A 12,218-nucleotide genomic window follows, 5' to 3' on the forward strand; every position below is an offset into this window, starting at 1 on the left:
GATCGTCTGGTTGTCTTTTGTAAAAATTAAACCTATTGTTTATGTTAGAGAGAATATTTTGATCTCATTTTGTTTCCTGCATCTGCCCTACACCTTTAGGGGCTGTGTAGCCAGTTTTGGGATGATCTTGTTAGCAAAGGGTTGCACAGTGCTCTATGCTTCCTGGCTGGAGCCAAGGATTGGGCCGGACTATTTTAAACACCATTGACGTTATTTTGGTGCTGGTTGATGAAAAGCACTTGGGACTAAAGGTTTTTCCCATGATCCTTCTTAAGATTTTATTGTAGCATCTGTTGATAATTGCATTAAAATGCTTCCATCCCTTCTCATTTTATTGTTTTTAACTGCAAACAGACACAGTCCATAGGATGGCGTAGCAAGATCATTCTTCTAACATAAAACAAAATTACTATGAGAAAAGTATGCACAAAATACATGAGTTTAAAACTATATACACATTTTCTGATTAACTTGGAGGCAATTGGTTCAGTATCTTTAAGATACATTTCCCAGTGTCCCTTGAGATAATGTTTCTAGTTCTATGGAACTTGACACCTGTACTATTCCTTACCAACTGTTTTTTGGGAACTGGAAAAGGGAACAACCTCGAGCATGTGATCACTGGATTATTGTTTTCTATGCTCCTATTGATAGGAGTTTTAAATGCCAGTGGGTGACATTTTCTGTGTCATCAACTTCTAGCGAAGTTGTAGTCCTCTTGTTCTCCAAATCCATGAGATTTGATATTGCCTCCAAGTCAGAAATCCAGCAGTGCTGAAAACAAGACATTAGTTCGCCTGTGTTGTTTAAGAAAAATAATTTTCTTCTCCATGCTTGCAGTATGTTTAATCACTAGATTTATATGGGCTTTGGATTCAGAAAAGGAGGTACTTAGTGGGCTTGATTCTTTTTTACTTGCATTGTTTTAAATATAGTATTGCCAACCTCACATGCACAAAAATGTCAGGCACCAAAATATCATGTAATTGGCTTAACATTCTTAACATTTAAAAAAATAATAAATATGGGTTATTTTTAGCTGTCTTCTGATTTTTTAACATTAGGGTATGATTTTTAAGCTTTTCTCTGGAATCATGAGGACTAGAAATTTGCTCTTTCTAAAAAGAAAGTTGGGTTTTTATACAATTATGTGGCTTCAAGACTGAAGCTTTAAGATACCAGGTATCCTGGCAAAAGCAGGACCATATGCACGAATTTCTGGGTGTGTGTATGCTTTTTTGTAAATGTGGACTGCAAGGGTGCACATGGTCCCCCAGGTAAGCGTTCTTCAACTAGCCGGGGGAAATTAGCTTCATCCTTCCTTCAGCTAGCCGGAGCATGGAGGAGGGATGCTCGGGCAGCGTGCTGTTCCTGCCTTCCCTGGTCAGCTGGCACATGCTTACTTGGTGGACCATTGGGGGGCGGGCTCACATACGGGCCTGATTCATCAGTTCAAATTGCTAATTTGAAATCTGCCTGTATTTGAAGCCACATTCAGAAGCTGTTATCCAGTTTTAACCCTGTTATGCTCTGGAGAATCATATCTTCCCTCATGATGGTAACTGAGAGTCTTCCACAAGCCTGGGTAAGAAGGGGAGGTATGACTTGCAATTACCTCACAGAAACAGGTTGGCTGAGGTACTATCTTGTATAAATTGTATTGGGACAGTCTGAGTTGGAGAGAGAGACACGTTTTCAAGCTACACAGAGCTCTTCTTCAGGTTTTGGAAATACACTCAGAATCTGTGTTACTATCAAAGATGGAACAGATGGTTTAGCATAAATAGTTAACATGTTTTTCAAAGGACCACGTAAGGTGAAGTGGCCCCTTAACTCCTCAGTCACGGGCTAGTTAAGAGGGTCACAGATTGTTGTAATGATCATAAATCCAGTGTATCTGTTCAGTTCATATTTTATAGCATGTAGTAAAGGTATGAATTTAAATTCCCAGGCTCATTTTTTTGAAGCTGTTGTGCAGGTTTCCTCTGAGGGAAAGGCCTAAGGGGTCAGATACAGAGCACTGGCTCTGAGAAAAGCGTAGTAGCTTCAGAGGCATTTCCAAAACCGCTCATACCCTTTTACCCCCAACTGAGCAAGCTGCAACACAATCTGATACCCACCCAAAGGGATGGTCCCCTTACTTCCTGTGGAACTGAGGTGACAGCAGTAAAAGGGGAATCACCCCTCAGAAGTGGGGGGTGGATGGGCAGAGGCTGTAAGTACCAAGCTATGGCTGAGCAACGGCACCTGCCAGAGCAGTAGTGGCCCCTCCTGCAGCATCTCCTATATATCCAGGCGGCAAGGGGCAAAGAGTTGGGGCACTCACCTCAGCTGGCGGAGGGGGGAAACTCTATACTCTTGGGCCCTTCCTGCTATAGCCAAGGGCCCCCCTCTCCCCCCACAGCCAGTCCCACCGCCCATCCTGGGGCACAGCCTGTCTGCCTTGTGGACAAGGGGCTCGCACGCTGTTGCTGCATTTAGGAGGACACTAAGGAGCGCAGCCGCCCCCCCCCCCACTCCCGTCGCTATGAGACCTTTGAGACCCGGACTTGGAATAGAGGTCTCAGAGGCCTCCTACTTTTGCCGTGCACAGGTAGTCTGTACCAGGGGTGGGCAATATTTTTTGATGGGGGGGGCCACTCCAAGAATTTGGAAAGTGGTCAAGGGCTTCACTCTTCCATATTAATGGAGGAAGTGTGGGGTCTGGGATGGTGGTTGGGTGCAGAAGGGATCTTGCAGTAAGGGACTGGGGTGCAGGAGAGGGTGTATAGTCTGGGAGGGAGTTTGAGTGAAGGAGGCAGTTGTGTCCTAGGTTAGAGGACTGGGGTTCGGGGTTTAGGTTGTGACCTAGGGCTGGAGACATAGGTGCAGGAGGTGGTGGAAGGGTTTGGGCTGTGACCTAAGGCATGAGGGGGTTCTGACTTCAGGAGGGAGGCAGAGGGCTTAGGTTGTGACCTGGGGAAGGGGATTGGGGTACAGGATCTGGGAGGGGATATGGGTGCAGGAGGAGGGGCAGAGGGTTTGGGTTGTGATCTACAACAGGAGCGGGCTGTGACCTAGGGCAGGGGATATGGAGGCAGAAGGAAGGGCAGAGAGTTTGGGTTATGTGAGGTAAGGGGGCAAAGGGTTGGGGTGCTAGAGTCAGGCTCTGGCTGACTCCCAGCCAGCAGCCCTTTAAAGCAGACTGGCTGCAGGGGCCATGTGGTCTTTGAACAGCTAAAAGCCTGAGGGGAGGGAGGGAAGTGTGCTTTGCAAGCTGTCTGTTGACAACAGGCAGCTCCCAGTGTCTGGAAGTCAGCCAGTGGGATTGTGCTGAGGGTGGGAACAGTGCATGAAAACTCATTACTGTTCAAACAAAGCCCCACAGCAATTTTTCTCTGTGGCGTGCAGGGCGTGGGTGGGGGGCAGGAGGTGGGAGTCAGCAAGGAGTCTGCCTGAGGCTCCCCACTGCGTTCGTGGATTGGAGGGTATTTTGCCCAGGCCTGGTCCATACCTGCCCCCACCCCACCCACAGATCTGGCTTCTCATACGTGTCACAGATGAGCTGGATGGCATGCTGGGAGTTGTAGTCTTTTGCCTCTCTCACTTCTCTCCCCTTGTCAGGGAGCATGCCGGGGGCTGCAGAAGGAGCCAGCGGGAAAAGGCAGGGGTGGTACACAGGGTCCCGCCCCACTCTCAGCCTCACTTCTAGGGGATGAGAGGAATCAGCCTCAGCCTTCCTTGGGCCGGCAAGAGCACAGGGGAGGAAGGCTAGGGCAATGTGTCTCCCCAGCATGGATGGAATTGGCCCCATGGGGGACAGTAGGGGATGTGTGTGTGTGTACCCTTCACTCACACCCCCTGTGTGTGGACCTGAAAAGTATAACAATACTGATTTTAATTGAATTTTCCTCCCTGATTCTCACCAGTGTAAGTGGTAGGGCAAATTGAGGCAGGTGAGTTTAGCAAGGTCTTAGTTGAGGACAGATTACTTTCCAGTTTAATTATCTTATACCCTGTTTTGCACATAGACCTAATTTATCCTCTAAAGAGGTCTAGGAATGACTATTTCTGACATGCAGGGCTTCAGTTTACTGCTAGTGAACTTTCTATCCTTGGCGATGCAGGTGTCTGTGAAGCAGATGGCAGTACATAAATTCATGGCGGTATGTTAAAGGAGTCCTTTCCCACCAGCTTTGTTTTCATCATTTTCAGATTAGTATTGCAATGCCAGCAAGACCTTCAGTGAATTCTGGAGCTTCTTGATAAAATTGTGGTGTTAATAGAGTTGCCAGGTGTCGGGTATTCATCCGGACAGTCCGGTATTTGCAGGCTCCGTCCAGTAAAACAAAACAAAAAAACAAGAAATTCCAGACACGTGAAATGTCCGGTATTTCCTGTTTCTCACGGACGGAAGTCCAGCAGGGACAATTTTCCCCTGCCACGTCTGGTGGGGGCAGGGGAGTGAAGAGCGCGCAGAGGTGTAGCGAATGGGGGCAGGAGGGGCACCTGCTGGGTGCCACACTAGGGGGGGTGCTGGGCTGAGGTGGGAGCAGAGCACATGCTGCTCTAGCCCACGTGACCAGCAGAGACCCGAGAGCTAGCCACATGATGCCTCCCTCAACACCAGCCATGGCCAACCTGTGGCTCTTGCCCCCCAAAAGTGCAGCTTGTGAAGCCACTCCTGTGCTCCCTTCAATGGTCCCCACCCCCTGCCGGCTCCCCTCCAACCCCTGGGCCTGGCTTCCCTGTGCTTACTAGATGGAGCTGTGGGGTTATAAAAACAGCGCCTAAGATGGCGGCTGTCTTAAAGGGACAGCTTCCATTAAAAAATTTTAAAAAAAAATTTTTTTGCCTCCACAATTCTGTTCTGTGGGGTTTTTAAAATTTATTTAATTATTTATTTTTTGCTTAACTTTGGTCTCCCCCCCTTTTTTTTCCTTGATAGAATTTTTTCCCAGTGGTTTTTTTTTTTTTTGGTGGGGGAAGACAGCGAGGGGGAGGGAGGGTGTTCGGTATTTTTTGTTAAACCATCTGGCAACCCTAGTTGTTAAGGTGAAACTAAAAACACTCAAATATTTAAAGGAATACACACCATATAAATGTCAGAAATCATGCATCTGTTTCCCAAATACCAACAGATTGTGCCTCAGAATAATGGTCATTTTAACTGGTAGCTCACTTTCCAGATCTAAACAATTTTCCAGTTGATTATATTGCTATCACTTTAGGTACAGTTCATTCCCTTCTGTTTTTAAATGACTCAACTTTGAGGTACTTAACATGCAATTTCAGAGCATCCATACTTATTTGCTGTATATATTGCATATAGCTGCGCCTTTTGGTGATAGGAAAGAAAAGATGCATTTTTCCTGTTTGTATTTTGTTGCTTAATAAACTGATGGATAGGCAGGTAAAAAAAAAAAAAGATTGATTAGAGAAAACTTCAGGATTATAATGACTAATAGAGAAAGGTTAAAAGACCATTTGGTTTAGAGAGAGGAAAAGAGTATGAGGCCAGCAGTATTTTTTATAAAACAGCATCAGAACAAAATATTTGGAAACATCTGATAGTAGATATTAATTGAATGCCACGTACCCTTGAAAGTATGAAACATACTGCACTTGAGAATGAATGAGTGAGGGATAATAAATTGGCATGTGACTTCCTTCATCTGTATTTCTTCCAAAAATAACCTCTGTTTATAACATCCTGAGGTCTAAGAGGATAAGCATGGGCTGGTGAAACTACTCAACAGAAAAAACACAAGTTCAGCCAGTCATGCTACAGAGGAACAGTTAAAACATCAGGCAGAAAGCAGAGTGATGCAGTGGAGAGAACAAAGTGGCTGGGGCCCCCTTGCTTCACTTACCCTGCCACTGAGGGTGGAGGTGGGATGGGGCAGGGCAGTAGACTCTGGTGCCACTCCTGGCCCTGCTAGTCCTCTGGCCTGCTTCGGTTGGGGGAAGAGGCAGGGCATGGGCAGAGCAAGGTTGAGGAGGGGGCAGAGCAGGGGTGGGGCCTGCAGTAAAGAGGGGTTGTCCTGGCACTTCCCCGGACGGGAGGTGGTGGTGTCGGTGTCACTTGGTTGGTGGCCCCCCAGATCCTCCCTGACCTCTGCTCTACCTTCTTCCCACCCATGCTTGATAGCCCTGCTTAGGCAAAAGTTGTTAAACTGGTCTATCCTAAATGTATTCATCTGCAATTTATAAATGTTTATAAATGAATAGTAAACAGAACAGCAGGGGTAGGAATGGCAGGAAACAGAACATTTTGGATTTCAGAATATGTTTGTGGGGAAGAAAGAGCATGGAACCTCCTTCATAGCCAGACTCCATATTGCCATCCTCACTGCTTGAATAAACTATATTTTGAAGGATAACTCCTAAGAAAATTCCACTTGAGTGGACTATAGAAAGGGACAAAGAACCCCAAGTTAACTTTTACCCGAGAAGACAAAGACACCAGTACCTTTCGGCTTCTGGAGTTATGTCTAGACCAGGGGTCTCCAAACTTTTCTGCCCGAGGGCCGCATTAACTATCAAACAGCAGTTCGGGGGCCGACTACACACTTGAGGTCCAAATAAAAAACAATCAAAACATGGATGTTGTTTTTAATTATTTATTTAATATTATTTTATTCAGTTATTATTTAATAACACATTGATACACTACACATGAACACCTGTATTAGTGTGAATGGTGAAATTGTTTCCTGGATGCCAAAATAGAGCCCAGCCCACTAGTGACCTCATGAGAGAGCTAGCCAATAGGATAAAAACGCACTGGCCAATAGGGAGCAATTGTCCACGCCAAGTCACAACCCCTCTTGCTGTGAGGGACGCGCAGAGCCCGGGCTCAGCCCTCGGTCCGCAGGGCGTGTGGCCGTCCGTGGCGGCTCCGATCCCCCGCACCCCTGGCCGGGGAGTCTCGCTGCCCAGGGCAAGGGCTGCGCGGGTCCAGAGTCCCTCCTCCGTCCCGCTGGCTCCTCCGGCTTCCCTCTCCTGGCTGCCTGCCCAAAAGAAAGTGAGTGCCGGCCGCCCCTGTCCTTCCGGCCCCTCCCCCTTTTGAGCCGGCACGCACGGGGCGTGCCGCTCACCCTGGCGTCCCTGCCCCTTCTCCTCCTGGGTCCTGCCGCCTTCCTCGCCTGCCGCGGCTGTGCGCCCTCACTCCCCTCCCCGTGGGCTTTCCCCTGGGCTCCGCTCTGCCGCGCCGCTTGGCGCTTCTCCGGGGGAGGGGCTGTCAGTGTGGGGAGTTTCTTCCCCGCCCCAGGTCCGCGGCGCTGCGCCGCTCGGCGCTTCTCCAGGGGAGGGGCTGTTAGTGCGGGGAGTTTCTTCCCCGTCACAGTCTCCACGGGCCGGATGAGAGGGCCTCGCGGGCTGCATCCGGCCCGCGGGCCGTAGTTTGGAGACCCCTGGTCTAGACTAAGGAGTTTTTCTGGAATACCAGAGGTATCCTGGAAAAGCTTTGCCATGTCCAAGGAAAGTGTCTGCTCTTCTGCAAAAAATAGCTTTTTTTTTTTTGGCTCAACAACTTTGGTCTTCCCTCCTTTTTCCCCCTTCAACAGAATTTTTTCCTGTTTTTTTTTTGAGGGGGAGGGAGTTGTTCAGTATTTTTGTTTCAACCATCTGGCAACCCTACTCACAGGACTTGGGCTATATCTGTTAATAGGGATTCTATATCCTAGTAAAGAGAAGAGGATTGAAGATGCTAAAATACAGGTAGGATGAGAAACGGGCAAAAGAGTTGCTGTGGGTATTGGACCTTGCCTTTCCTTAGGTTGCACTCACCCTTTCCCTGCAAGTTGCATCATTGAGTCTCTGTGGAGCTCAACTCCATGCTACACAATGAATTGCACACCTAATCTCTTCCTCTGGAATCATGTCCCCACTCTTGTGCAGTAAGCTCTTTGGGAGCAAGGACTGTCTCTTACAGTGTAGCTGCATGGTGCCTACCACAATGGGGCCCCAATCTTGTTTGGGGCCTTAAGGCACAACAGTAATACAGTTGATAAAAATAAGTAGTATTTGGCAACACTGGGTTCTCTCATCTCAGCCTAACCAGAAACTAACTCAGTAAAATGTTTGATTATCATGAGAACACCTTTCACTAAAATGAGAAAACAAAAACTGATAAGTCTCTAGCTTAGAAAGAAATTGAAAGTAGTAGAAAAAGCATGCCCAGATTGATATGATTCTGGTAACAAATTACTTCATTCAAAATAATAAAGGGTGAGGAAAGCAAATTACAAAAATATTAAAAAAAAAAAAGAACACTGGTAGACCAAGTATGGAAATGGAAAGATTTTTCTATTTTTCTAACAATACTTCAAAGTTTTCAGAGCAGGGTCAAGTATCATTATGAATGTTCCCTTCCAGTGCTTGAATTCTTTCATTCATATGAATCTGCCAAGTGTATTTTCCAAAACATCTTGAGGGTAGAAAATAAACATTGTAAAAATTAATTCTATGTCTTTGGGCTATTCACCTGTTTTCTTCATGGAATAAAGTGTTATTCTGGTAAAGTTATGAAATGGTTATCAAATGAAAATGCTTTCTTGGCACCATTGTTATTTTTATTTGAAATCTACAAAGTAACAGGTTTGATGGATCCATAAATTAGAAATAATTCACTGAAAATGTAATATGTCATCTTGAGGTTTGAGTGTTTGTCACTACATATGCATTTTCTATTTAAATTAGGATCTGAATTTAACTAAAATATCATAGGGTATTTTTTGGTTCTCTTTATGTAGTCCTAACAGGTTTTTAAACCAAGAAGATATAAAGGTTAGATTAAGATTAACTCATACACATGTAACTACCACTCAGACAAATTTGGTTAAAACCGGAGCAGCAGAGGGATAGGAATTTTCATGGAGATCAACTAGTTTAGCTTCATTCCTCTGGGAATCCTGCATGGTTGTAAATCATAAGCTAAAATTTGGAAGCCTCACTGACTTAAAATTCCCAGTTGAGACTCACAGGCTTCAGCTTTATATTATTACAACAGAAGTAAATCGTTTGACATCATGAATGTTTCTGATGTTATCCAGTTACAATATGAATAATTTAGAGCAAAACAATCTCACTTATTTTATCAAAAAGGGAAGTATTAGCTACTGGATGTATATCTTTTCTTGATGACTTTTAGGTAAAATGTAAACCTGTTTATTTTTTAAATTATATCAACTTTTTGTATTTTTTTTTGTTTAGCTGATAAACTGAGAAGGAAACTAGAAGAGCTGGAGCAAGAGAAGAATAATTTAAAATTTCAGCTTCCTTCAAGGCATCCGTCAATTACAAGCTTTTTGGACAGATTCAGTGCACAAGTTCAAGCAGCATTGTACTGGGCTGCAGATCAGTAAGTTCACTGAAGAGTTATGACATGGAATTATTCCTGTTTTTCTTGAAGAACTGGGTAGAAGTTATGGCTAGGTTTTATTTTTTAAATAAAAAAGAGTGCTTTTTGGAGCATTGATGCTACACCATTATTAATATAGTAATTTAGTCCTGTTTTCATCATTTCACCCTTTCTCCAGGTTTTTGAGAATGGTCCTATTAGATCCTGATCCTGAAGTAAATATGACTTTTAGCACTGACTTCAAATGAGAGCAGGCTTGAACCTTAGCTCAGCAAGTTACCCACATAGCAGCAAGGTCACCTGAGCTACATCTCCCTGTGGAACTAAATCCAGCTCACTTTTGGGGAGATGAAAAAACATTTAACTTTGAAGTATTTAAACCATTCTGCCGTGGATTCTCCTGCCAGCTCGGGAACCACTTTTATTCATTTTTAATTAAGGACTAGCAATGTGTTGAGCTGTGTAGTTCCCACACACATCAGTCTCTACTTCTAGAACTAACAACTTGCAAGACTGAGACAATTTGAGATGTGCCAGATGACCCTGGGAAAGTGGTTAACTTAACAAGAATTATTTTTCTATTTGTGTTTCTAAGTCTATCTTCTCTGTTATAGGGTGGCTTTATTAACAAATAAGGAAGTCCTTTCTTAGGTATTTATTAGTTATGGCATCAGTGTGGGAAATCTTGGTTGCTGAGAACTTGCATTAATAAAGACTTTGGTACAATATTTGATCTATGCATATTTGTGTGGATTTACACAAATACATATAGACAATGGAACTTCACTAAACAGCTATGACATCCTGTTTTTTTAAATTTCTGGTTTAGCCCTTGTTTATTGTATTTATAAAGTAATGTGATTTGTTTTGAAATAAATATACTCCCTAAAAATTATCTCTTGTGGTCTCAAATGGTAGAAGGGGAAACATTGTGAATTGTATGGGTGTCGGAATCATGAAACAAAGTATAGGGTACAAGATACTTAAATGCTCTATCAAAAGATTCTTCTGATATTATTTGTTATAAACAGTTATTGTTTTTGAGAGAGATTATAAACTTGAATTATTGGAATGATTAATTTTAATACATTTGTTTTTGGATGTGGTATCCTCTAAATTGTGTATACTGATAATTTTTAAAGAAATGCTCAGAGGGCTGAAGACTAGAACCGTCTTTGCTATAGGTCTGAGAACAATCATACTAACCATGGTCAGACCACAGTTCTTGCTTTACATCTTAGTTTCTGTGCACATTACTCTGCTTTCTTTTCAAATTCACTTAGGCTGTTGCTTTTATTGTTAAATCTCTTTTTTTTCATTTATTGTCTTGTGCATTTGACAACAATTTGTAGATAGTTTCACTGTTTTGCTTGTAGTGTGTACTCTTCCTCATGCTCTTCAAGAAGGTGCTTAAAATATTTTAGATGCATTAATATTTTAAATAGAGCTAGCTGGAAAAAAAATCAGTTTTGTGAAAAAGGTTGAAGTGTTGAGGCCTGTTTTTGTTCCACAATGGAATAAAATCAAGGTCTTTTGAAATTTTCAGGGATGGTCTTAGATGGTGTCTGGTCCTGCCATGAGTGCAGGAGACTGGACTTGATGACCTTTCGAGGTCCTTCCAGTTGTATGATTCTATGAGTCCCACAGTTCCCATGAACTGGGAATGTTGAATTGCAGTCATTGGGAGTTAGGGGTTCACGCCTGTGTATATAAAATGTCTTGTAGCCTACCAGCAGATTTACTTGATGGGCCATGTGCTGAAACCTGCCGACCTCTGGTCTGGTACTTTAAAATGCTATACTTAGATGATTTCCTATCATTTTTGCAAAGTATATGTATATAATGTTCATGTGACTTCATGTTAATAAGGAGTGCATTCTTGCTGGCATTTACATTAGAGCTAGACTTTTCCAGTGATGTGTTTTTTTTTCTAATATGTTTATTTTTAGTTAATGTTTATGGAACAAAAAAAAAGCATTCAGGTGCACCTAAATGCATCATTCTGAGAGGCCTTCCTGACTGTCTACTCAAGACATTTGTTTTCCTTTATTATCCATTTCCTCCTCTCTTCACTGACTTTGATGTTCCATTGCATCCATCCTTTGCCACATGTCTTTTTACCTGTCTTATAGTTTGACAGTTAAAACTATAGGTAGCTTGGCGGACAGCAACATCGACAAAGAGATCTCCGCTAGAATTTCCCTGGCAGCGCAAGCCTTCCAAAAGCTTAACAACATTTGGAAGTCGTCACTGTTGCAGACCAGGACTAAACTGAAGATCTATAGGTCGAATGTGCGCTCAGTCCTGCTATATGCCGTAGAGACTTGAAGGACTAACAAGAAGATTGAGAGCAGACTCAGAGGCTTTGAAGGACGGTGCCTTCATCACGTCCTTAGAGTCCGCGGAACAGCATGTTACCAACAAGGAGATAAGCCAACGCACTGGCATCAACAATGTTGTGGACGAGATCAAGCAGAGACGCTGGAGATGGCTGGGGCATGTCCTTCGGATGAGCGAAACAAGATTCCCTCATATGGCACTCAGATGGACTCCACCTGGAAAGCGTAAAAGAGGGAGGCCGTTGGGCACCTGGAGGAGGACTGTGGAGGAGGACATGAAAAGGAAGGGCACGACCTGGGAAGAAGTCAGCTGGCTTTCTCAGTACTGTGAAGGCTGGAGAAGATTCGTTAGCGCCTTATGCTCCATCAGGAGTGAAGAGGATTAATAATAATAAATAATAATATAGCTTGATAGTATCATTTGTAAACCAATCATTCTGCTTTGTCCCAGTTGTTCTCAAGCAATCTCTGTGAGAGACTCCTGAAATATAGTCCTTCCTTCATGATAGAATATTTTTTGGAAATAGCTTCTGTCA

The 12,218-nt window shown here is 43.8% G+C and overlaps 1 protein-coding gene across 7 annotated transcripts in view; it reads left to right on the plus strand.

Moving 5' to 3' along the window:
* The window catches only part of DISC1 (DISC1 scaffold protein), a 275,931-nt gene that overhangs the window by 66,037 nt on the left and 197,676 nt on the right, over window positions 1-12,218 (plus strand). For all 7 annotated transcript variants that reach the window (XR_012902799.1, XR_012902798.1, XM_075924740.1 and 4 more), the window contains exon 4: window positions 9,196-9,343. Coding sequence is in view for 5 of the 7 variants with exons in the window: in XM_075924740.1 (XP_075780855.1) it covers window positions 9,196-9,343 (148 nt within the window). In the remaining 2 variants the exon portion in view is untranslated. The remainder of the gene's footprint in view (window positions 1-9,195; window positions 9,344-12,218) is intronic.

Source organism: Pelodiscus sinensis, chromosome 3 (assembly GCF_049634645.1).
Source record: "Pelodiscus sinensis isolate JC-2024 chromosome 3, ASM4963464v1, whole genome shotgun sequence".
Taxonomy (NCBI): Eukaryota; Metazoa; Chordata; order Testudines; family Trionychidae; genus Pelodiscus; species Pelodiscus sinensis.